This window comes from Dromiciops gliroides, chromosome 1 (assembly GCF_019393635.1).
Source record: "Dromiciops gliroides isolate mDroGli1 chromosome 1, mDroGli1.pri, whole genome shotgun sequence".
Classification (NCBI taxonomy): Eukaryota; Metazoa; Chordata; class Mammalia; order Microbiotheria; family Microbiotheriidae; genus Dromiciops; species Dromiciops gliroides.
Window position 1 is genome coordinate 77,366,043 of NC_057861.1, and position 24,233 is coordinate 77,390,275.

At 44.7% G+C, this 24,233-nt stretch overlaps 1 protein-coding gene across 1 annotated transcript in view; it reads right to left on the reverse strand.

Moving 5' to 3' along the window:
- Window positions 1-24,233, reverse strand: part of LOC122735415 (cysteine and histidine-rich protein 1-like) — a 51,292-nt gene continuing 27,059 nt past the window's right edge. The window contains 3 exon segments of the mRNA XM_043976957.1: window positions 1-6,893; window positions 10,019-10,230; window positions 13,514-13,752. Coding sequence (XP_043832892.1) covers window positions 6,502-6,893; window positions 10,019-10,230; window positions 13,514-13,752 — 843 coding nt within the window. The 3' untranslated portion in view covers window positions 1-6,501.

The following is a 24,233-nucleotide window of genomic DNA, read 5'->3' on the forward strand; positions in this document are numbered from 1 at the left end:
TAGTTTGGCAATTTTTTTTAAACTACAGTTACATACAGAAAATATCCAAACAGAACGCAGACCACAAAAGTAACATAATGAATCATTCCCAACAGCGTTAAAAACACTTTTCTCTTGCTTTGTTTAAAAATTATTATTTTTGTAAATTTCTCATTTTAAGTGAATCAAAGGATGTAGTGCTTGTGGAAGGGGAAGATGGGAGAAGGGGGGAAGAAAGGAGGGAGAGGAAGGGAAGGGAAGGGAAGGGGAAGAGATGGATGGCTGAGCCCCTAATAAAACCCCAGCCCCAAGCCTCCTCCCCCACCTCTGGAGTCACTGTGTCCAGTACTCAGTACATGTCTCCTAAAGATACCCCCCACCCTTCCATCTGGACTTAAGATTTCCAGAGTTTCCTCGGTCAGCTCTTCTCCCTGTATCCACTTTGCCAAAACTATCCCTGATCCCCTCCCCCATACCAATGGCTCTCTACTAGGCCCTCAGAAGAGAGCCTCAAAAGAACAAGACGACAAATTAAAAATCAGGTTAAGGATACAAGGAGGACACATGATCCCGCAGACAAAGCATTAGTTTCTCTTCGTTTTAATTACTTTAATCTACATTCACTAGTTAAATAAATTACCCACAGTGAATACTGCAAGGAGGTTTGTGATCTGCCCGTCTCCCAATGGGGCACGAGACACTTGCTACAATCTTTCAAGATGCCCAGTTCAGAACCAGGCGGTAAGGCTCAGCTGCTGTGTATGAACATTATAAGGGCCATGGGGGCCTAGGGAAACCAGAGGAGAATACTGGGGAGTGCAAGAGGAAAAGGGAGGGAGCAGGGACTGTTTGGTGACTATGGGAGAAAGGCTATGTAAAAACATCATGATTTATTTACAATTCTCTTTTGGACCATTACTGACGGACAGGTGTGCACACACACTCACACACATACCTTCCAATAGAAGGGGCCTTGGCTGTCTAGAGACTAGAAAAGTACTTCCTGTCATCAGTGCCAGTTTGGCAAAGCATTTAAAAAACAAAACCAACCAGACAAGTCTCCTGGAAATCGCCTTCTTTCCTACTGAGGTAACATCTTCCAGACTTTCTCACCCTGGGCTCACTCCCAACCTCAGTCCAGATCCCCTCTGCTCCTCCAGCTCAACCAAATCTAGGATTCTGCCCTCACCCTCAACAGGAGGTTCTAGGCAACATACTCAGGGTTCTCTGTGGAAAGGAAAGTTGTGCTGCTCATGAACTAGGGTAAGGATGGGGAGGGGGAGTGGCAAAGAACAGGGAACACTGGTCCCCCTCTCTTTATCACACACAGCAGGTCCTTCTGGAAGCTAAAACACGTAGACACACACAGATACACACAAAGACACAGACTTCGAGCTGTTCCCATGAGAGGATATTATCAGACACCACAAAGACAGCCCACCCTGTTAAGGATGGGAGGAGATAGTGATGCCTTCATCATGCTACTGGGGATGCCACCCTGTCCAGTCTAACTGGCCATCTCCCTTGCCCACTTGCTAGAATTCTGGTGGACTGTCAAGGCACATAGTAAGAAATACCTACAATGTGGAAGGTCAGGGATGAGGGCACCATTTATCACCTAGGTTCAAGGTGATAAGACTCATTGGAACAGAGTCCTAGTACAACTTTCTTAGTTCAATGAAGGGACCGGGTGAAGAAGGGAACTAGCTAGATTTCCTCTGGATTATCAACTTCACTCTCCCTACACAGAAGCCACCCACTTAACCACTATGACCATCCTCCCTTGACTCATACTGTAATTTTATCAGCTCTTAGTGCTGACAATGAAAATGTTGGGATCACAGTTGGTTTCATCACCATTCTCCCACCTGCCACTCCCCATGCACACATAAGTTAACAGTAACAACAACAGCACTGAAGACTTGTCTAGTTATCACAAGAAGATCTGTCATGTGTTCCCATTTTTTCCTAGATAGAGCTTCTTAATCCTCAAAAAAACCCAGAAGGCATAACAGCTCTCAAGAAAATCTGCTGAAACACAAAGAGGACAGATCTTTTTTCCATCAGGTGTTTTGAAATACATATAACGGTCATTCAAGAAACTAGAGAAAGAGTGCCATCATGAGAGAGGCCAGTGCAGACTGCAGTGAGGCTACACATTTCCCTACCCCTCCAATTCCTAGTCCCATCCATGATTAGTTCTCTACCCACCCACTACTCTCCTTTTGCCCCTCACAAGATTTAACCAAAAAGATGACTTGGCACAAAGTCTGACAAGAGTTATGCCTGAAAAGTCAACAAGAATTCACTAACTCAACCAGCGATGTCCGCCTATACAACACAGGAGCTGAGCCAGTCATACTTGAAGAGGTCAGGGTGGAGGGAAGGGTAGAGACAACACTCAAGAATAGCGAAAGGACCGTATGGCTGTTCCTCATCAAAGGATGGCTGCTCCCCACCTGGAAACTCCAAAGATTCTGCCTCCCTCCCCACCCCCTTTTATGGTAAAGCAGGTGGCCAATTGTTAATAGAAAGCACTTCTTGGGATGTTAGCTTGTGAGAATGGCCTCCCCATCATTAACAGCACATACAAACACACACACACAACATCGCATATCCAAACATACCCATATACCCACCTTTATGCCACCTGAAATTAGCCCATTCGAATTAGCAGCTGGGTTAACACTGGATTTTACCTGAGTATCTGATGGTATAGTAGGACAATGCTAAAGGTTTGGGGAATTCCTTCTTTGCAGAAGGAAGAAAGGGAGGTATATGGGGTCGGGGAAGAGGGTGAGGGGTGTTATGGGCAAAACCAGAAACTTACCTAAACAGAATTTTTTTACTTTAAAAACTAAAAGCCTGGGCTTTCATGTACCCAGTGCATGCACCCTGGCCTTGTTCAAGGAAGTGTTTTTAAAAATTCACTTGCAAATCTCTTCCCCTGCAACATCTCAGGCCTCATTCCCTTTGATATTTCCTCAGGGTGAGAGGGGAGATAGGGAGCACAGCCCCAGAAAAATGGTCTTCTCTCTGCCCTTCCTCAGCCTCATAGGATAAGCTCTATCTATTTCACCTTCTCTGAATGTTGTCGTATTTACACAGCAGAAAGCCTGTCACCTAGATGTCAATCACATTCCTTCACACCTGATGGAAGCTCCTTTCACCTATGCTTCCTCCTGGAGATGCTTGGAACTCAATGAAACCTTAATATTCATTACCAGAAGTCCCATGGGAACCTGAGGATGCAGATGTGAGAGATTAGATTTCTTTCCTAAAAGCAAAGGTGGGGAGAGAAGGGGGAAGGGGCAGCTCAGATGATCCTTGGGTGCTCAGGGTGAAGGAATTTCCTCGATCCCACATGGAACTCCACCCAGTCAGGGCCCTAGAAAAGCCCTGACTCAGTTGGCAGCAAACACTGATCAATTTCATCACAGATGACCTAGGTACATTGCAGGAACGAAGGTCCTATCTTAGCTAGAAAAATAACTGAGCCTGACAGTATACAGAGTGTTTCACACCAAGATCCTACTGCCAAGAAGGGGTCAGGAAAGTAGATCTATATTTGAAGGAGCAGGAGCAAGGATTCTGGTGTGTGGTTAGCCTGACCATCATTCTCTGAGGTCTAGGCTCTTGGCATCCAGCCTCCTAACTTCATCATCTTCAAATCTAAGAAAGACCTGCTGCTCTTCCTCCAGAGCCTCTGAACAGAATAAATGATTCTTGAGGTCAGCAGTTCTCAAATAGCACCCCATAAGCTGGCGAGGTCCTGAGAGGTTCCACGTGTCTAGCTTCCTATCTAGTCCTTGAAAGGACTGAGAACAAAAGCAAGCATAGCACAGGAAGTTGATCGTAAGACCCCAATCTACAAAGACAGTTGCCACATCTCTGCAAAGGACCCATGCTCTGGTTAATTCGCTACCCCCTTGGCCACTCCTCCTTATCAAATGGATAAGTGGGGTGGAATCTGGCTTAGTTCTGCAAAGTACATGATGCTGAAAGAGTGGGCCTAGTCTCAAGCAGGTTTTGAGAAGAGAGGAAAGAAAAGGAGTACTGAAGGAGATGTGGTTCTTTGGTATGTGATCAACAAAAAAGCTATCATGGGTAACACTCTTCTAGAGGAGGGGAGGGGGCTGGGGGAAGGAGAAACTGTTGTTGGTATGCAGTCTCCAGACAGCTTTCAGGGGGTGCTGAGAGCAGGGAGTGGGATTGGGAGAGCAGAAAGCAGAGAGGCTATCCCCATACTTGCCCTTTCGACCATGCCACTTTACCGAAGACCACACGTGAGCTCATGCACACGCGCGTGTGCATGCACACACACACACACACACACACACACACAGAGCTTTGTCAGATAAACATTGTACCTCTCTCCTTACACCGCCCCCATATATATTCATTCTCTCTCTCTCTCTCATATACACGCACGCACGCAAACATGCACACACCTACACCTTCATACCCATCGCTAGCAAAACCTAAAACTCACCCATGGGTCAACAAGACAATTTTTGGAAACCACTTACAAATCACCCTAGGGCTTACTCTAAAAGACTATGTTGCCTTTACCTCCTGAGGGTCACTGACACACAAGCTTCACCAGTTTGCCACTGGTCACAACAGGAGAAAATGTAACCATGCCAGACTGGGGGAGAGACAACTGAAATCTAGGTAAAACCCAAAGGAGAGAGGGCTTTCCTTGGAGCTTACTAGAAGCCACAAATATCCGAGTCTCATAGTGGGTTTTACATGATGTACAATTGGATTGATCCAGTTATTCCACAGACACAGCACAAAACTATGTCCCAATGTGGCCAATGTGATGGGGATAAGCTGACCTTAGACACCATCTACTAGCCATAATTCCATAGTACAGTTTCCCTCCACAACTAAGTCACATGCTTCACTTTGCTAAACAGTGTTGAGCAAATATCCCTGTAGAACTCTTCACAGTTTGGTGAACGGCTATGCTGGGCCTGTCCACAAACATGCCAGAGACTTAATATATAAAATATATTCTTTCTCACACTGGAAAATTGCATAATTGCTAGAAGAGCCAGTAAAGAGGTTAATTTCTTTTTTTTTCTGGGAAGAGACAGAATTTCACCCTGCATTCCGAAAATGTCTGTTGAGCCCCAAAGGCATCATCCTGTCTCAGTGAGAATTGCAGCCTGGGCTATATTTGGCAAGTGGGTAGGGATAGGAGTGGGAGGCAGGGTAAAGAACATGAAAATTTGTTGTGGCCCATGGTATTCCTTTTTTTTTCATGATTGAACATAATACAAAAACGAATGAGAATTCCATTATTTTGAGTGCAGGTTTCTGGGGACCCTGAAGGAGCTGGAGTGGGGCTGGGAGGGGAGAGAAAGAGAGAAGCAAACAGCTTATTCCCATGTGCCATAAATATTAACCTGAAGATAATGCCCTGGGAACCCAGTTAAAAGCATGAGAATTCTGTGCTAGGAATGAACAAAAACTCGCCCCAGGGATCTAGGTCTAGAAGTCACATCATATTCCATCAACCCTCAGTCTGAAGTTAGCTCCCTTTACCCTTAAGCTGGTTTCTCCCAAAGGCCTCAGGACACCTTGGGGGAGAGGGAGGGGAGGAAAAGGGGAGAAGATGAAGAGGGCCCAGCTTCACACATCAGACAGCTTAAAGCAGCCCTTCCATCTCTGTCTACTTCCCAGATACCTGAGAGGTGGATGGCATGGGATGGTGTATTCCTTACATAAGGACTTCCCTCATTCCCTCATTCCCCATCATCCTGCCCCCATCCCCAGAAACTTGGGCTTCAACCTAGATAGGTTTCTCAACGATACCATAACATTCCCATTGGTCTTTCCTGTGGATAAGTAGATAAAAAAGGGGAAGGAAATCGGACAGCTTTCTTCCTTTTCCAATTCCCCATGTGACTGCATAAAATCAAAGAAAATAGTATTCTCAAATGTTAAACCAGAGCTAGACTTCTCCACCCAAACAAAAGAAAAAAATAGGAAACAATGTTGCCTTTTTAATTTCAATCAAATATGCTGTCTAAAGTCAGCCAGGGTCCCCTGAGCCCCCATGCATCTGGAAATTGTGCACTTAACCATGAACAAGCCAACACCGCTCTGCCACAACGTAACAGAGTAACAGGGGACAACTGCTGTTTCCCACGTTCCCTGGCAGACGAGGGCGGCACCACAGAGGTCTCCACTGCTGTCTAGCTCCCCACTGACCTGGCCTGCGGGGGCAGCTGGGCAGGCCATTGGTTGGGGAAGGCCCTGGCCCAGGGTATCTAGGAGAGGGGAAGAGAGAAGGCAGGCTGTGGCTGCTTACACTGTTGCATACGCATGCAGACGTTGTTCCAATTGGTCTGGGTTGGTTTTTTGTTTTGTTTTTGTTTCCTCCCTCCTTTTTTCTAAAATGATCCGATTATACTGTGAAATCACAACTGGTGCAGGCTGCCCAGACGAGGTAAGTACGGTTCAGTGGTGCTTTCTTTCTCCTTGAGCTTGCCAGCATTACCCCAGCCCTGCCTATTTCTGTATCTGGAATATAAAGAGCCGTAGGTTGATGTTCTTGGCGGCCAGCAGTTTGTTACACTCCACAGAGTCTATGATGGGGAGTGGCACGTAGTCGGTCTCGTTGTTCTCATTGGTAAAGACAAAGTGATAGATCACAGGGTTGATTTTCACGTCGTCATAGGGCCCCTTGAGCAGGAGGAAGGAGCACTCCATGGGGGAGCTGATCTTGCTCTTCAGGATGAGCTGAAAGGAGAGGGTGCGCTTACAGGACAGGTTGGGGTTCCTCTCCGAGTCGTTCACCCGCGCCTTCAGGACCCACGTTTGGCTCAGCACGGTGAACCTCGGTGTCTCGTAGTAGAGGCGTGTGATGAAGTCATCGGTACGGTACGGGCGGAACTGAACTTCTGCAATGGCACAGAGAGGGATGGGGAAGAAAGACCAGAAAGTTATTGAGGGCCACAGGCAGGGTGGACAACCAGCTCACATTACCTGGGGCTACCGTGTGGAGCCTTCCTCAGAACGGATGAAGACCGAAGGGGTCCAACCGCTCGAAGCAGGGTTAGTCTCAGGAAGAATGTGACTTACCGAGAAGAAACTCAATGCACTTTAATTTTTAAATGACAAGTTAACTACAGGAAGATTTTCAGATGCATAAGCTTTGGGGGGGAAATAAGATAAAATACAAACATGGTTAATTAAAATCAGCCGAGGAGAGACAACAGGTTGCAAGAGGTAAACAGTAAACCACTCTGTGGTATATACCAGGAGCTAGATAATGACATATCACATACCCCAAGTAGTCATTCCTTAGCAGGTCCAACCTATCCTAGTAATTTTTATCCTTTAATTGGGCTGCTATCTAGAAGCATCCTGAAATTGTAAAGTTTTGAGCAAAAATTCTTCTGATCTACATACAGGGCTCTGCCAGGCACTGGATGGGTTCAGGGAGGGGTGGGGGTGGGAGTGGGGTAGGGAGTGGGGAGAGGGAGCTCCTAGAGTTGGCAACTGGCACCAGTTATGGCTTTGGAAGACTAACTCACTGGGTGTGTGTGCCCACACTGGAAGAGGGGTGGAAAACAAGCAGAACACACAGACAGGATACGGTTCTGAGAACAATGTGCATTTTATTTGGATTTGGATACACAGCTGTCAACAAGGTAAGGCACAGACTTGGCATCGCCGCAGAGCAAACCAGAGGGCAGGGCAAGGGAAATACAGACCGTCCGTTTTCAGCAGGGTACAGAGAATGCCAGATGAGATACATGTATAGATTATGTATAAAGAAAACAATACATTGGGTTGAGCTACTCTGGGCTCAGATTTGCAAAGAGACTAGTAAATCAAGTACAACTAACCAAACCTTTCCAGACAAAGTCCTCTTGGCTCAGTCCAGGAAACCCTTAGCCAGCCAGTTCCACCAGAGGGCATAGCCAATGTTCTCAAGCTATCACTCTGGATCAAGCAGGTAGTTTCCATGAGTTAATAAGTCTTTACATACCAAGAAATCTCAAAGCACAGCTACATATACAGCCTTATTGTGCAATTCATACAGAGGTACATATTTTCCAACATTTTCTATGAGAGAGAATTGAGCGAGCACAACATATTTGTGTAGTAAGGTTGACCAGTTATTTCAAGCCACACACAATTTATCATATTAACCTAGGACTAACATCAGCATTTTCCTGGAATCAATCATAAACCACATACTTCTCTAGCATCTGTCTCATCACAAAGTGCAAACCTCCATAAGGGGCAGGAGGGCGGTCCTAATCTGGCTTCCAGCCCCACAGACTGCATAGGATATGGTTAACAGCCCTGGCTCATTCCCACCCCTCAAATCCCCAAAGATGCCTAGTGATAGAGAGCATAGTCCTTAATTTGGGATTCCACCACAGAGCACAGCCCAAGCCAGCCCCCAGCACCTTGGGAAACAAGTCTCTTCTCTCAGGTGCAGCCCTGCACTTGGTGCCAAGACAGGGACTCTTGTGTGAGGCCAGGGCCTGGGATTCCCACAATGGCACTGGCTGCCCCAGCACGTTCAGACCCCATGTAGTACGGCACTGCTGCCTGTTAAAGTCCCGCTTTTAGGCCAAAGATCCAACGAGATCCAGCCAGCTAGTATTTAACAGCTCTGTCTGTTACCGTTCTGTCTCAGCAGCACCTAGGACAGATGAACTGTGTTTCACAGCTAAGTCTGGTGTCTGAATCTTCTAAAAGGGAGACATTTTTTGACAGCTTTTTACAATGCATTGCTTATTAATTGCCTGAGAACAAGGATGCCTTGCTGTTCTTCTCCGGAGGACAAGAAACTCCAGGGCCCCCAAGGAACTTCTCATCTCAGCCCCAAGGGTCAGTCATTTCTGAGTAACAAAAAATTAGGTGCCCTATCCCATCTCAACTCAGACCCACACCCATACATTTTTTTTAGTTCAGATCTATATTATCTAACCTAATACACTGACCAAAGAGATCTACAAGAGTTGTGAAAGACTATCAGTGAGATAGGCAACAGACAACTTACCTGGGTCAATAGCACATCCTTGTCTGTCCAGGATAAGGCATGTGGGGCAATGCTGTTTGCCAATCCCTTTTAATCACTCTTCCCCAATCCTCCCATCAGCCCACACCCCAAGGCTTTTTGCCCCTTGATTCTTTGCCCTTGGGGTTAATCAGAACCTAAGCCAAAGATCCTAGGTACCTAACTAAAGAAGGAGAGAACAGGCTCAAGGTTGGGCCACTGCACATAGCCAACCTGAAGATGAACCTTGCTATGGTTCTTCCCTAACCTTTCAACACAAGGGAGAAAACTCACATGAGATGAATTTGGAAGAGACCTATCACATACTTCCCCCTCCCAGGGCCAGGCCGCCGGCAAGGAAAGGACTTGTAACACCCACTTAGGTCAGGGGATTCTCTTGAAGCACAGGATCCTAGCCAGGAAGGCAGACAAGGAGTGTCTGTCAGCAAGCACACTGTCAGATGTCACTTGGACTTTTGAGAAGACAAAAAGGGTCACAGCAACAGTTTCCTGGATTTCAGATTCTAAGTTCTCCTTGGTCTTATGTACTTTGGAAGTGGTTGCATCTACTGCCTTACCTCCAACAAAGGGATGACCACACCACACCACATCATGCCACACCACATCACAGCCCAGCCCAGCCCAGCCCAGCACACATAAATCCTGTTCTCCAAGGAGCCTGAACAGCTTCAAATTCCCCCATCACCCTGGACACATGGCCCTATTCACCTCCCCCTCCCTTAACATGCCATTCTATTCAATGCTTCTAGACCATCCCTCTACCGACACTCAATCTTCATTGAGAAGAGAGGAATACCTAGAGCTGAACTACATTCCCATGTCAGAGTGGACTACAAGTGCACACACAATACAATGACTGCAGACAGTCACTGTGAGGCTTTTTATGAAAAGAAGGGCCATGGATTAAATACATAACAAAATATACTTAAGGAAATGTTCAGATGAAGAGGAGTTCCCAGGGCCCCTCACAGCCTCTCAGATGATTACCTGTGTAGCCGATCTTCTCAAAGCTGAGCAGGCTGAAGATGCTGTTGTATAGCTGCATCTCTTTCTTGTGGGTTTGGTCCATCTCATCCAGAATCTCCATTAGTTCATTGCCAGTCTTGGTGGGATGTGTGCACTCTGCTTCATGCACAGTCAGCTCGTGGAAGGGGCCCTGCCACGGGCAACCGATGCGTTTGTATTTGCATTGCGTGACCCTGCCAGAAAGATGACACACATGCACATGTGCATCGCTGGAGACTCTGGACATAAAGCATGCACAAAGAGGGCATAACCAAAGATCTTGCAGGCCCTAGGGCAGAGTACAGGACCTGGCCCTACCCCAGCAGTGTCACCTGGGACCCATGGGCATATGCCGTGAAGAATCCTGAATTTGTGCTGCCCTAGGCAGTCAGCACCAGCCTCAAATCTTGGCACTAAGGTTTAGTCAACACAGAGCCCTAGATTCATAGCACACACAAATGATCATCTGTTTTTTCTATATCCTTCCACCTTCATGTACTACTCACATAAGCATACTAAACTAATACTTTGCTTTTGCACTCCAGAATGTAATGAAGGCTTTTCTGGTTAAGAAAAACTACCTAGCACTGTTTGAAATCTCAAGTTCAGTTCAACAAGTGATTTAAGTCCTACTGTGTGCATATAGTCCTAAGCCCCCCAATCAGTGTTCCCAGTTTCAAAGTCCTTGATGAACTAGGCAAAGAGGTGGCATGGGATGGGGCCATGGCCCTCTTTTCTAAAGGGAAATTTGACAGACAACCCCATACTAACAGGCTTTAAACTGAAGTCCTGAAACAGTTAAGCTAGATTAGGGCAAGGGGAAGGAAGGAAGGAAGCATGGAGAGAAGCCAAGCCAGACCATCAGGAGCATGAGCCCTACCCAGTGAAATTGGGTCTCTCTCCAAGGTGCTTCAGGCTGGGAAGGACTTTGACCTGGATCTACTGGTCAGGACTGCCCCAGTTAAGACCCACATCCCTAAGTCTGGAAAGGAATCAAACTGGTTTGGGGAAGGGATAAGAATGGGTAGGGTAGCAAAAGAAAAGCATTTTCATTCAGTCAGTAGGGCACTCACAGTTTCCTAAACCCTATTTGTCAGTTCTACTGTTGAAAAGAGATCAAGAAAGGCCAAGCGGGGCATATAGGTTGACCTTAATAGGGCTTTTTTTGGTGACTTGCAAGAACACATAAGTCAAAGCCCACAAAAGTATCTCCTTGACTTCTGATCTAGGAAAGATAACAGAATTTGTGACAAGCTAGCTAGCTGTCTATCCCAGAACCAATGTAGAGTAGGTCATGACTAGACTATAGGCCTACTGCTTTGCAGCAGGGGTTAAGCAACAGTCACCCCAGAATCAGAATCCCATCTAATCAAAAACTGAGATTTCTTGCCAGCTCCCCTGAAACCCTCTTCTCCCAGCCCACCAAATGCTTAGGTTTGGTTCACAAGTGGAGCCTTTGGGCCACTTCCCTGTTGGGATTCTTCTTCTCCAAGGGAAAGACAAGACTGGAGACCCAGGCAGGATGTATCAAGAGTATAGAAGGACACCCAGAAGATAATTCAATAACTGAAAACTAAAGCTTTGTCTATTGATCAAAGGCTTGCTTAGTAGAGAAGGTCAGACACAGTTGGATGAAGGAAATAGGGAGATGAACCAGACCTGTTTCATCTATGACACAAGAAAGAGCTGGGATAAGTATGGGTAAAAGACTGTTCCACCAATTTCTGAACTGGGTCACTTGCCCAACCTTCACTCTGAAGGTAGGCTTTAGGATTTCCTGCCAGTCACCCTCAGAAGGTTCACCGAGTCATCAAGCTTCTTTTGGAGTTTTAAAATTCCTCTGTGATGCCCAAGCTGCGACAAGTTCTGTTCTGCTTCTGGGCCTTAAACCTTGATTAAAGAATTAGAGATCTGGCTACAGGCCCCAGGTCTATCTCATCCCCAGGGCAGGATCCAAGGATGTTAGCTTCTGTCTGCTTCTTCAGAAGCATCACCTTGCTCCTTGCAGAAATATCATTCTGGGACCATTAAGCCAGAAGGCCATGCATGGGGAGAGCAAGGAATTAAAATCATTCACATTTTTCACCAACTTGGAGATAACCAAGCTCTCCCTACCCTTCTTTTTTTACCTAATCCTAACCATGCCACAGTGGCTCCAGGGAAGCCAGGCTGATTTCCAGTAGAGTAGACCTATGTTGAGACCAAAACCCTGACAAGAGGACACTCGTTCTGTCCATCCATGTAACCCTCTCTCAGGAGATCTCAAACTCTTCCCACACCTGGGGAAAAAAAAATACAAAAAACACCAAAAGTACTTTAGTAACCAGGAAAACCAAGGCCAAATATCTCAAAGCAGCCAGAACTGAAGGAGGATGAGTGTCAGTGGGAATCAAGGAAGATTTGTGTCATGACATTTGGGAAAAGTGCAGTAGCCTCCTCTTCTCTCTTCTCTTACTCTGAGACTGGCTTGGCTAATAATGAACGAGCGGCACATGATCTTCTGAAGTCTTTCTATCCCACCTCTAGCATCATATCCTAAGAAACACTACAGGAACTTAAGCAAACCTTCAGGCACTAAGCCAATGGCACTTAATCAAGGACACATGGATCCCACTTTTTCTGACAAGAATTTGGTGCCATTACAGAGGTTTCCCCAACTAGCATTCTCAGAAAAGGTGCCCTCATGAGTGCAAGAACAGATGGTGGAAGATGGGGGCACATCTTCTACAAAGGACTATGTCAATCATTGGGAAGAATTTGGGGCAGATCTTGGCCTTTTGGGAATGCTTTGCTTGGTCAAATCAGACATGGTCTATCCAGGTAGAAAAGGCAATCCTCAATATCTCAAAATCACTGCCAACTTTCCCACTTGGAAAGGCAAGTTGACCACCGGCTGGGTTCCAGAAGTGACTCAGTTAGCAGCCTTTTCACTGCCAGGGCCCAGGACTCTAGTTGCCTCAATACTGCTATAAGGCCAACTACCAAGCTTCAGAGCCACACTTGTCTGAATATCATCACCTATCTTAAATAAAAACCAAGAAAACCTAGCAAACCTAGTAGAGATCAAGTTAGACTCCCTAGGAGGGCAACAGGGCCTAAGCACAGGGGTGAGAAGTTGCCCTATGGGGCTCTTTCTTGGAGAGATGGGGGGGAAAGAAACATCCTAGCTTTCATGGGGTGCCCGGTCAATATTGCCAGAGTTCACCACTGCAGAAGAACAACAAAAATAATTCTAACATCTTAAGGTTACAAAGTCTTTCCTCACAACAGCTCTAGGAAGTGAAGCATTTAAGTTCTTCTCCATTTTACAGGTGAAGAGACTGAGCATCCGATGTAGAGTGACTTTCCCAAGGTCAGCTAATAAGTGGCAAAGCCAGGGAACTGAGAGAGCCCATCTCCAATAGGGCTGTGACTTCCTGCAAAGGGGTAGGAAGGTAGGAAGGGAGGGGCGGAGAGCAGCCACCGGGGGCGCTTTACCTGTCCTGGCACTCCTCTTTCTGATGCCTCTCCAGGAGGGAGCGGGGGAACTGGCGCATGCAGAAGCCGCACTCTGACGGCAGCTCACTCACTGCTTTTTCCACAGCCAGGTTTCGGCAGCAGAGGCTCTTACTGATCTCACAACGACAATTGGGGCATGTGGCCTGTTCCTCCTTCAGCCGGGCATCTGCTAGTAGGTGGATAAAACAGCCAGCGCACATCAAGTGACCATTAGTACACTGTGAAGAAGGAAAGGGAAATGGAGCTTCATAGACCTGGTGGGTACCCATACACAAATGCATGCGCGCAAGCGCTTCCTCCAACTCCTCCCACGAAGCCCCAGTGTGCCCAGAGGAACCAAACCAGCACAAAAACCAGCATTGTGGCCTGATTCAGGCTGGTGTGGGCTCAGAGGGCACTACTGTGGAAAGGGCAGTCTCAAAAGACAGGTACAACATGACTGTCTTCATTCAGTAGAGTGACTCCAGGGGATGTTTACTTCCTCTTAGGCTATCTGCCAGCAATTAAGTAAGCGGCCATTAGTGAAGAGGCCATGGTCCCCAGGTATGAATGGGCAGGCTTTAAGGCATTGGCTTCTTTACTCATTAAGTTTTCTCAAAAACAAAAATAGTACTTTTTTTTAGTAAAGTAAGCAAAGAGACAGGCTCGTCTAAACTTGATTCCCCTGTTAGAATTCCCCTTCTAAACAAGATTCCCCTTGATAGGGATTGTTTCATTCTATTTGTATTAATATGTATTTGTAAGGGTCTGCTATATGTCAGGCACCTATATGTTGCTGACAGATAGCCGATAATTAATACTTATTGATTCCTTATGAAGAATTTTCTGCCCCAAATGATCTGACTGCCTAGGAAATAGAACAAAGGTTGAAATAAAACTCTTCACCCAAATTGCTATACCTATGGGAGTCCAGTTTCTTCCAAGGCACATGCACTGCCTACAGCCTTACACAAAAGTAAGACTGTCTCTTGAAAAGAACCCCCTTTCTTTAGCCAATTGGTCCCCCAAAAGAGTTCTAACCATGTCATTTTTAAGGAAGATTCCCTCAACAAGGCCAACAAACTCTGCCGAGCCACCTTTGGGCAAATGACAGAATTTGAGAAGCAGAAGGGACTTAGGAGACAACGTAGTCTTACTAATAACTGAAAAATCATCCCCTTTACAACATAACCAACAAGTAGTCACATAGTCTTTGCTTGAAGAGCTTTAGGGTAAAGAAAGAACCCTACTCGCCCCCGAAGCAACCTCTTCTATTTCAAGAGAGTTCTAAAAGTGAGGAAGTTTTCCTTATGTCAAAAGCCAAAATCTGCTTTTTTGTAACTTCTATCCATGAAGTCATGTAATAAAAATATAACCCCTTTCCCCTCATGAGAGTCCTTAGAATACCTAAAGACAATTATACCACCTGAGTCTATTTTTCTCCAAATTAAATATCTCCAGTTTTTTCAATTGATCCTCATATAATACTTAAAGCTGTTAGATCACAAGCTAGTCACTCAAGTCTGTCAGTCCCTCGATTTCTTTGTCTATAAAATGGGGATAATAATGCTCACAGCATCCATCTCACAGGGTTGTTATGAGGAAAAAATTTTTGGCAACTTAAGAATTACTAAATAAATGTGTTACTATTATTAAAGATAGTGTAATATCTCTGAAGACAACAACTTCAGAAGCAAACAGTGATCAGCAGTGGTAAAGGATGCTAAAAAAAAATCTTATATTTGGTGGTCAAGTTACTGGGGACTTCTAAGAAAGTAATTCCAAAAGAACAACTGGAACAGAAATAAATTGCCAAGTTGTGGCGTATATGGTATTCTATTCTTGAGCTAGATTTTTCTATAGGTACTGTACAGGATTTGAACTGGGCCTTTTACTATTGAAAGGGTATTTTGTGAGTTTTATAAAAAAGACAACTCATAATACATAAAAGACATTTCGCTGAACCTCAGCCTATGTATATATGAGCTAAATGATGAAGACTAAAACAAAGGCAACCCAAGTTGGCTACCAAGCCTGCATTTCTTGGTGCAATTGACATAGAATTTTAGTTCCTTTCTCCAACGATGTTTCCCACTTCTATTCTTCCCTCCCTTTTGACTCCCCAACAAAAGGTGTCATATGGAAGGATCTCCTACATTCCCTTCAACTCAACAGGAATAGACAGGAATAGTCTGGCTCACTGGAATCCCATAGCTGATCCAAAGGCTTCCAGCTTCTTCATCAGGAAAAGCTGACTGGCTTGATAACTTCTGTCCTGGGCAACTTTCTACTGCTTTATTATTAGCCAGAAAACTTATTAGGCAGCTGAGGAAACCTGAAATGGTTTCAATGACAGCCAACAAGTGGGAAATAGCAAGAGATAGCTGAGGGGCAGCTACAGTTCAAATGAATCTGACTTTTAAAGCCCAAATGACTACTGAGGTTTTATTCTGTTTTTAATTTATTTAGCATAATGTTCCTTTTAAGTGTGGTAGGTTCACTCACATCACTACCCTGCCACCCTCTTTGCAAACAACCAAAAATAAATCCTTCTAACAGCTGGTCCCTCCCAAAGCAGCCTGGCACAGAGAAGTATCATGGGGACAGAGGATGTCAGTAAAAGAACTCCCCATCAAGAGTTACATAGTCCCAGTAAAATAAACAGAACTAAATACCTCTGAAAGTAAGAGGCCCCTGGCTGGAGAAGGGAAAGGTACCTGAGATCTGGCCCAAGTAAGCAGGCTATCAGATACTTTCACCTTTCTTTTTGTGCCTGGCACTTCAACAGAACCACGTAATTATGCAGGTTTCCACCTCTCTTGCAGAAAATTTCCCCTGGGCTCTGGGGTAATCTCTTTGCCTTCATCTTGATGTCTGTCTACAAATATACCACACACTCCCTCCCTTATCCTTATTTATCCCCATCCTTATTTCTTAAAAGAACCTTTTGCTAGCTCATACAACACTACAAAACATGTGTCAGTGAAAAATGCTTCAGTTACTTAACTGCGTAATAGATGCATAGTGTTAATAGTGATAAGAAGATATGCACAGGTGGTTAAGGTTCAGTAAGGCCAAAAAGGGCTGAGAGGCACCTAAAAGATACCACAGGTCAGAAAAAAAAAAAAAAAAGATACCACAGGTTAAGGCCGACAGTATAGAGTGTCCTCTGTTGTAAATCTCCACCCACTAAACTGGAGGGCAATGGTATCATTCCCTTATGCACTGATCACTGTAAGAGTGATAGAGGGGCAGCTAGATGGCATAGTGGATAGAGCACCGGCCCTGGATTCAGGAGGACCTGAGTTCAAATCCTGCCTCAGACACTTAACACTTACTAGCTGTGTGACCCTGGGCAAGTCACTTAATCCCAACTGCTCACCAAAAAAAAAAAAGAGTGATAGAACAGGGGTAGCTAGGTGGCGCAGTGGATAAAGCACCGGCCCTGGATTCAAGAGGACATGAGTTCAAATTTGATCTCAGACACTTGACACTTACTAGCTGTGTGACCATGGGCAAGTCACTTAACCCTCACTGCCCCACCAAAAAAACAAACAAACAAACAAGAGTGATAGAACAGGAAACCCATAAGGAAGTGGTGTAAAAAAAAAAAAATTAGTACACAGGAAAAGGACTCCCATTCCCAGATTTTTCCTGACTTGAAAATCTTTCTAATTATCAACTTGAGCTGATCTGAAAATACTATCACAAAATACCTCTAAAGTGCTTTTGAATTCCAGGGAGAATGATTAGGTTTGGACCTTCCAGTGAGATAGTAGGATATAGCTGCTTTCCACTCAGATTTGCTACTCATATTAACCAAACAACAAAAATTACTGGCTACTAGTTTGTATGTAGAAGGGTATGAAAACAAATGAAATTATAGAGCACACAGGGAGTGTTAAAGCTCATGCATACGTGCAACCATTATTCACACCTGCCAAACTGATATTCCTAAAGCAGGTTGTGCCAAACCACTCTTTTGCTCAAGAAGCTGCAGTGGCTCCCAAGTGCTTTTAGAATAAAATACAAAATGGGGGTGGGGGGCAGGTGGGTGGTGTAGTGGATAAAGCACTGGCCCTGGATTCAGGAGGACCTGAGTTCAAATCTGGCCTCAGACACTTGACACTTACTAGCTGTGTGACCCTGGGCAAGTCACTTAACCCTCATTGCTAGAAGGGAGGGAGAAAGGGAGGGAGGGAGAAAGGGAGGGAGAAAGGGAGGGAGGGAGGAAGGGAGGAAGGAAGAAAAGTAAGTTCCTTGAGGGCAGAATTTGTATTTGTATCCTTAGTAGCCAGCATAGTGCTTTGCATATAGTAGCCAAGGAAGGCTTGTTAGTACAGATGTCCCCAGAAAGTCTTGTTTTTCATAAAGGAAGGGGGCTGGGCAGCTAGATGGCGCAGTGGTTAAAGCGCCGGCCCTGAATTCAGGAGTACCTGAGTTCAAATCCGGCCTCAGACATTTGACACTTAACTAGCTGTGTGACCCTGGGCAAGTCACTTGACCCCCACTGCCCCCCCCCCAAAAAAAGATAAAGGAAGGGGGCTGAATTTCTAGACCCGGTCTCCTTGAATGTTTGAGGTTCATATCCTGTGCCTTCTGTAGTCTGAATTCCACTCCCAACCTTGGTAAAAGTATCTGCATTTCCTCAGACTAGCTTATCTTTGATCTATAAAGGAGTTTGGAGGGAGTGAATTCCTCTGGCCCCTTTGCTAACTTTTCTTTATTCTCATCTGTGCAGCTCTCATTAACTCTCAAGTCTGTCCAAAGCTGGGCCATTCTTGAACCTGTTGCTCTCTGGGGCTCTGGCCATGAGCCAAGCAGCTCCTGGAATCTTTGCTGGAAAAGAACTTACAACTCCTCAAGATTCTCATTCCACACCTGGCAATCCTGGCTTCAATTCAGCTATTACCTACCAGATACTGTGCTAGGCAGCAGGGATAAAAAACAAAAAATGAAACCACTCCTGTCCTCAAGATCTGTAGGATCTGCTTGGTTTACATGACCCTGGGCTAGTCAGTCACTTAACCTCTCAGTGAGGGCTTAAGACAGCTGTGGCTCTGTATTGGCAGATGGAGTCCCTCACCAACAACTCCCCATCAAGGTTACATTACAGGTCAGCTTTCCCAAAGCCTGCCACAACCCCCACGTATAAGATGATGCCAAAATAGCTCTTGTGCTGAACAAGCTGGCTTTTTATTGGAGAAGTGACTGAATGTGGTAGAGAGGGGTGCTATAAAAAAAGAGCTGGTGATGACTCCAAGGTTCTGAGCCTTAGGGGACTAGAAAAATAGAGGTGCCATCAACAGAAACAGAGAAGTTGGGGAAGGTAAGAAGTTGTTTTGGATACCTATGGGAAAGTCCAAGTAGAGATCAATCAATCAATAAACATTTATTAACCAAGACAGCTATCCAGGAAGCCACTGGAGATATAGTACTGGAGCTCAGGATGAAGTTAAGGACTGGGATTTGGGAGTCATCAGTATAGAGATGATAGCTGAATCCAAGGGAGCTGATGAGATCACCCTGAGGATTTCAAAGAGCGCCCTGGAGTACACCCACAAATGGGAACAAGAACAGGTCGATGAGCCTTAAAGGAGATCATGAAGAACTGAACCTGACAAACAGGAAGAAAAAGAAGGAAGGAAGAAAACAAGCACTTATTAGGCACTTACTTTGTGCCAGGAACTGGGCTAAAGCTTTGCAGACAGTATCTCATTTGACCCTCACAGCCACCCTGAGAGCAAGTGACTTGCCTAGGATCACATGGATAATGTCTACTGCCATATAGAAAGTCAGGTCTTCTTCACTCTAGTCCCTAGCTTCCTAGGCTGAAAACCACAACAGAGCAGTGCCCAAAACCCAGGGAAGAGGGAGTCTCCAGAAAGAGCCTAAGGTCAATAATGCCAAAAGTTGCAGAAAAGCCAAGATGTACGAGGGCTGAGAAGGCCGTGGATTTAATCATAATAAAGAGCTCACTAGTAACTTTGGAGAGAGTGGTTAATTGGTGGGGATCCTATGTCAAATTACAAGTAGGTAAGAAATTGGAGGCAATGGAAAATCGACAGCTTTTTCTAGAAGCTTGGCTATGAAAGGAGGAGAGATACAGGAGGCTAGCTTGAAGGGACAGTAAGGCCAAGTGAAGGTTGCTTTATTTAAGGATGGGGAAGATCTGAAAATATCTACAGGTAGCAAATAAGGCAGTGCAAAAGAAGAGAAAGAATGAGAAAGAAAGAAGCAAGCTCCTCTAAGGGACAGGGCATTCCCAGGGAATTGGGACACCTTATCTTCTGAGTCTGGAGCAAAGGAATACACTGGAAATGCTTCTGAGATTATTTCAAATACGGAACTGGAGAAGAAAAAAGCTCTTGGCAGAAAGCCCTGATTTTTTCCTGTAAAGTATGATGTGAGGTGCTCTGTTGGGATGGGAGACGAGGGGAAGAATGGAGGCTTAAGAGAAGGTTTGGAAAAGCCCAGAGATACAGTCCATTAGGGTGTAACTATGCAGATTTCAGTTAAGACTAGATAACAAATGTGTAGCAGATACAATCAATATAGTTGTGTGATTTCTCCCAGAAGCACACAAATAGGAGTAAGCAGAAAAGGCAAAAAGATGGTAGCAGTAATCTGAGGTTAGAGTCTGGAAAGGGATGGGATAACCATGAAAGTTCAGTGGGATAAGAGATTCAAGGATCAGGCAGTGCAAAGTTGAACTGGTTAAGGGTTGAGATTTTTTTTTTGGGGGGGGTGAGGCAATTGGGGTTAAGTGACTTGCCCAGGGTCACACAGCTAGTAAGTGTTAAGTGTCTGAGGTAGGATTTGAACTCAGGTCCTCTTGAGTCCAGGGCCGGTACTCTATCCACTGCACCACCTAGCTGCCCCTAGGGGTTGAGATTTTAAAGGGAAATAAGTGAGGCAAAGGTGGTAGCCTGGGAATTAAGGGAGAGGTGGAGTGATAGGAAGTTGCCAGAGAATGGGCACAGAGAGCTTGAAGAACAAGGGGTCTGAGTCAGATAAAAGGGATTTCATGGTCCTGGACTGTGAAGGCTGAATGCTTGTGAGTCATAAGATCAAGGACATGACTATCCTTGGGGTGGCTATGGTAAAGTGAAGGTGCAGACCATCAGAAGCTGAGGAGGGATAAAATGGAAAGCAAGAGCATTTGAGGGGGCAACAACTTGGAAGTTAAAGACACCAAGCATAAAGGCAGGGTTTGAGATATAGGGGAAAACCCTGAGATAAGTACAAAACTCTAAGAAGGGGAAGGGGAAGAAAACAAGAATTTATTAAATGCCTACTATGTGCCAGGTATTATGCTAAGCACTTTACAGATGATATTTTATTTGGGAAACATGGGAGAATTGACATGTGGGACCCAACAGATAAAAGCCACTCGGATCTGAAGAGAGTCACATTCAGATCAAATAGACTTCAAAGGAGGAGAGGTAAATGAATAAAAGTGGTGGGGAGAGATCCTAAAGGGCTTAGAAGTATGTAAAGAGAAAAAAACCATGCCTAATCCCCCTCCTGGTCTCATATGTGTGAGAAAGGGGAATGAGAACATACTGTGTTCAGGGGAAAAGCTAGACTTCTATGACTGCAAGAAAACAGAAGAGATAAGAGAAGAAGAGTTCTATAATATGAGGGGTAGTTTGGTAATAGGAAAAGAAAATTCAGAACTTATGCTCTGCAGTTATTTCCATTACAAGTATTTTTTAAAAAGAAATTTATGACTGCCTTTATTGAGAGCAATGATTAAATCAATGAAGTTCTTATTTAGTCAAGGACTGAATTATGCTGATGCTTAAATTTTATTCCCAAGGTATACATGAGAAGGTAAAAACACCCCTTCCTGGCTTTCCATGACACAAGCAAGCAAAATGCAAAAGCTCATCTATCTAGCATTCTCCACAAAAACCTTCTTCAATGTGCAATACATGAAAACAAGCAAAGCTTCAGGTGAAGAAGAAAAATATCAAAGACAAACTAATATAATTAATGTCTCTCAGCCTGCAAGTAATGTTGAAGACAGCTTATACAGAGAGAATATTGGCCCAATACAACTAGCTCCTCCCAAGGTGCCAAATTACTAAGCCTGCACACAAATCTACACAACTGTAATCTATGGAAATTTACTTCTGTGTTAAGCAAACACAGGCTTCATGTGGGTTTGCTTTTCCTGACCTAGATTTTAAATTATCTTCCCTTGGTTAACCCAGTGTCCTGGCTGCACCTGTTCCACAGCACTGAAGGTATGTATAAACACCAAGCCCATTATACAAAATGAGCTCAGTGGAGTCTGTCTGTCTCTTGGCAGTTCAAACACCGTGTCCTAGATCTGAGCATCCCAACCTGTTCCTTCTGTGACTCTCATTAGTCCCCAACTAACAGCACTGCACACTTCATAATTCCTTCCTTTAAAAGTAATGAGCAATTCAGGATTCTCTCTCTCTCTCTCTAACAATGTCTGGGAGGGGCTTGGGGGAAAAATACATGAGGAAGCCTAGTTTCTTCCCCCAATTCTATGGAGCTCAACACTCCCCATTATATAATAGACCTATTCAGGGCTCTGGAGATCTGATTTATAAGAACCCCACTAGAAATGAGAATGCTCAAAACCAAAGTAAAAACAAATTACTCACAGATGTATAGGCATGAAACATTCAAGGTCACAATAGGAAAGGATCCAAGAAAAGGTGCCCTGCATTTTGGTAGTCACACCAGACTACTGCACACTTAAGCCACTTAAATGTGAAGATACTGTGCCAAGGAGACTTCCTCACTTTCTTCTGGAGCTCAAAACAGAAATGGAAATAAAAATCAACAGCCTGGGTCTCTTCTGTCTTGTAATCAGTTTCCCCAGCAGAAGTTGGAAAGATTTGGGGGATAGCTTATTCAACAACACAACCCTTGCCAAAGTTTTCATTTTCCTTGTGTCTCAGTTCATAAAATATTTGGTAAAAATATCTTAGGCCAGACTTTCTGGGAGCCAAATACCCTTTCAATTCATGGAATATGATAAAAAAGTACCTTCATCACTGTGCTTGGCACTAAGAAAGAATAACATTTAAATAAACAATGAAGTTCTGTCTAGCTGGATAGGACTCCAACTTCACACTCATTCAACCAATCTTAATGCTGTGCCTACTATGTGTCCAGTGTGTGCCAAGGGAAATATGAAAGGTCTCCTGCCCTCAAGAGCTCAGTGTCAATGATGACTCCAGTTCCAAGTAGGAATCATTATGCAGAACCCAGTAGGTCTTCTAACAAGCCTTTCCAGATTTGTTCAGTTGTCAAAACTGAAAGGACTCTATATTTTGTGCTTTTTTCTAGTTCCTAAACTTTGTACTTGTTGTCATCCCCTACCAGCCATCCAGGTACCCCAAGCAGAATGTAAACTCCTTGAGGACAGGGGCTGCTTTTGTCTTTTATATTCCTAGCATCTAGCACAGTAACTAGGATACAGCAGGTACTTAACATTTATTGAGCTGAATTTCTATTCAGAATAGCAGTCTCACAACCGAGAAAAATGACAATCTAGTAAGTCCCCAGTGATAGTATTAATATAGTGTTTTAAGGTTTGCAAAAAGCTTTACAAATACTATCTCATTTTATCCTCATAATAACCTCTTGGAGGTAGGTCCCATATCTCCTTATGAGGTAACTGAGGCAGGTATACTTGAATACATGCCCTTCTCTCCTCAGCCACTGATACCACTCTGGTGTAGGCTCTCATCAACTCATGCCTAGATTATTACACTAGTCTAGTGGGGAGGGGCAGCTAGGTGGCACAGTGCATAAAGCACCGGCCCTGGATTTAGGAGACCTGAGTTCAAATCCAGCCTCAGACACTTGACACTTACTAGCTGTGTGACCCTGGGCAATTTAACCCTCAGTGCCCTGCCCAACAACAACAAAAAACCCAACAACAATAGTCTAGTGGTGGGGTCTGCCTACCAAGTCTTTCCCCAATACCCATCCTTTATTTATCTACTAAAGAATGGGAAAGATTATGTCTCCTCAATAAACTCCAGTGGCTCCCTATCATCTCCTGGATCAAATGCAAAATCCTCTTTGGTATCAAAGCCCTTCATAAGCCAGCACCTTCCTACCTTTTCAGTCTCCTTATACCCTACTCCCCAACATGGGATCCAGTGACATTGGCCTCCTTGTTGTTCCACAAACAACATCTCTTGGCTCTGGGCATTTCTTCTGCCTCCCAATCCTAGAATGCTCTCCCTTCCTCAATTCCCTGACTTCTTTTAAGCCCCAACTAAAATCTCATATTTTACAAGAAGCTTTTGCTAGGGGCAGCTAGGTGGCGCAGTGGATAGAGCACCGGCCCTGGAGTCAGGAGGACCTGAGTTCAAATTAGGCCTCAGACACTTAACACTTACTAGCTGTGTGACCCTGGGCAAGTCACTTAACCCCAATTGCCTCACTTAAAAAAAAAAAAAAGAAACAGCTTTTGCCAACCCCTCTTTAATTCTAGTGCTTTCTCTCTGCTAATTATTTCCTATTTATAATGTAGGTATCTTTTTTATATTTGTTTGCATGCTGTATCCCCCATTAGATTGTGAGCCCCTTAAGGGCAAGGACTGTCTTTTGCTTCTTTTTGTATCCCTGGCTCTTGAGTACAGTACCTGACAAATAGCAGATGTTTTTTAAAAAGGTTATTGATTGGGGCAGCTAGGTGGTGCAGTAGATAAAGCACCAGCCC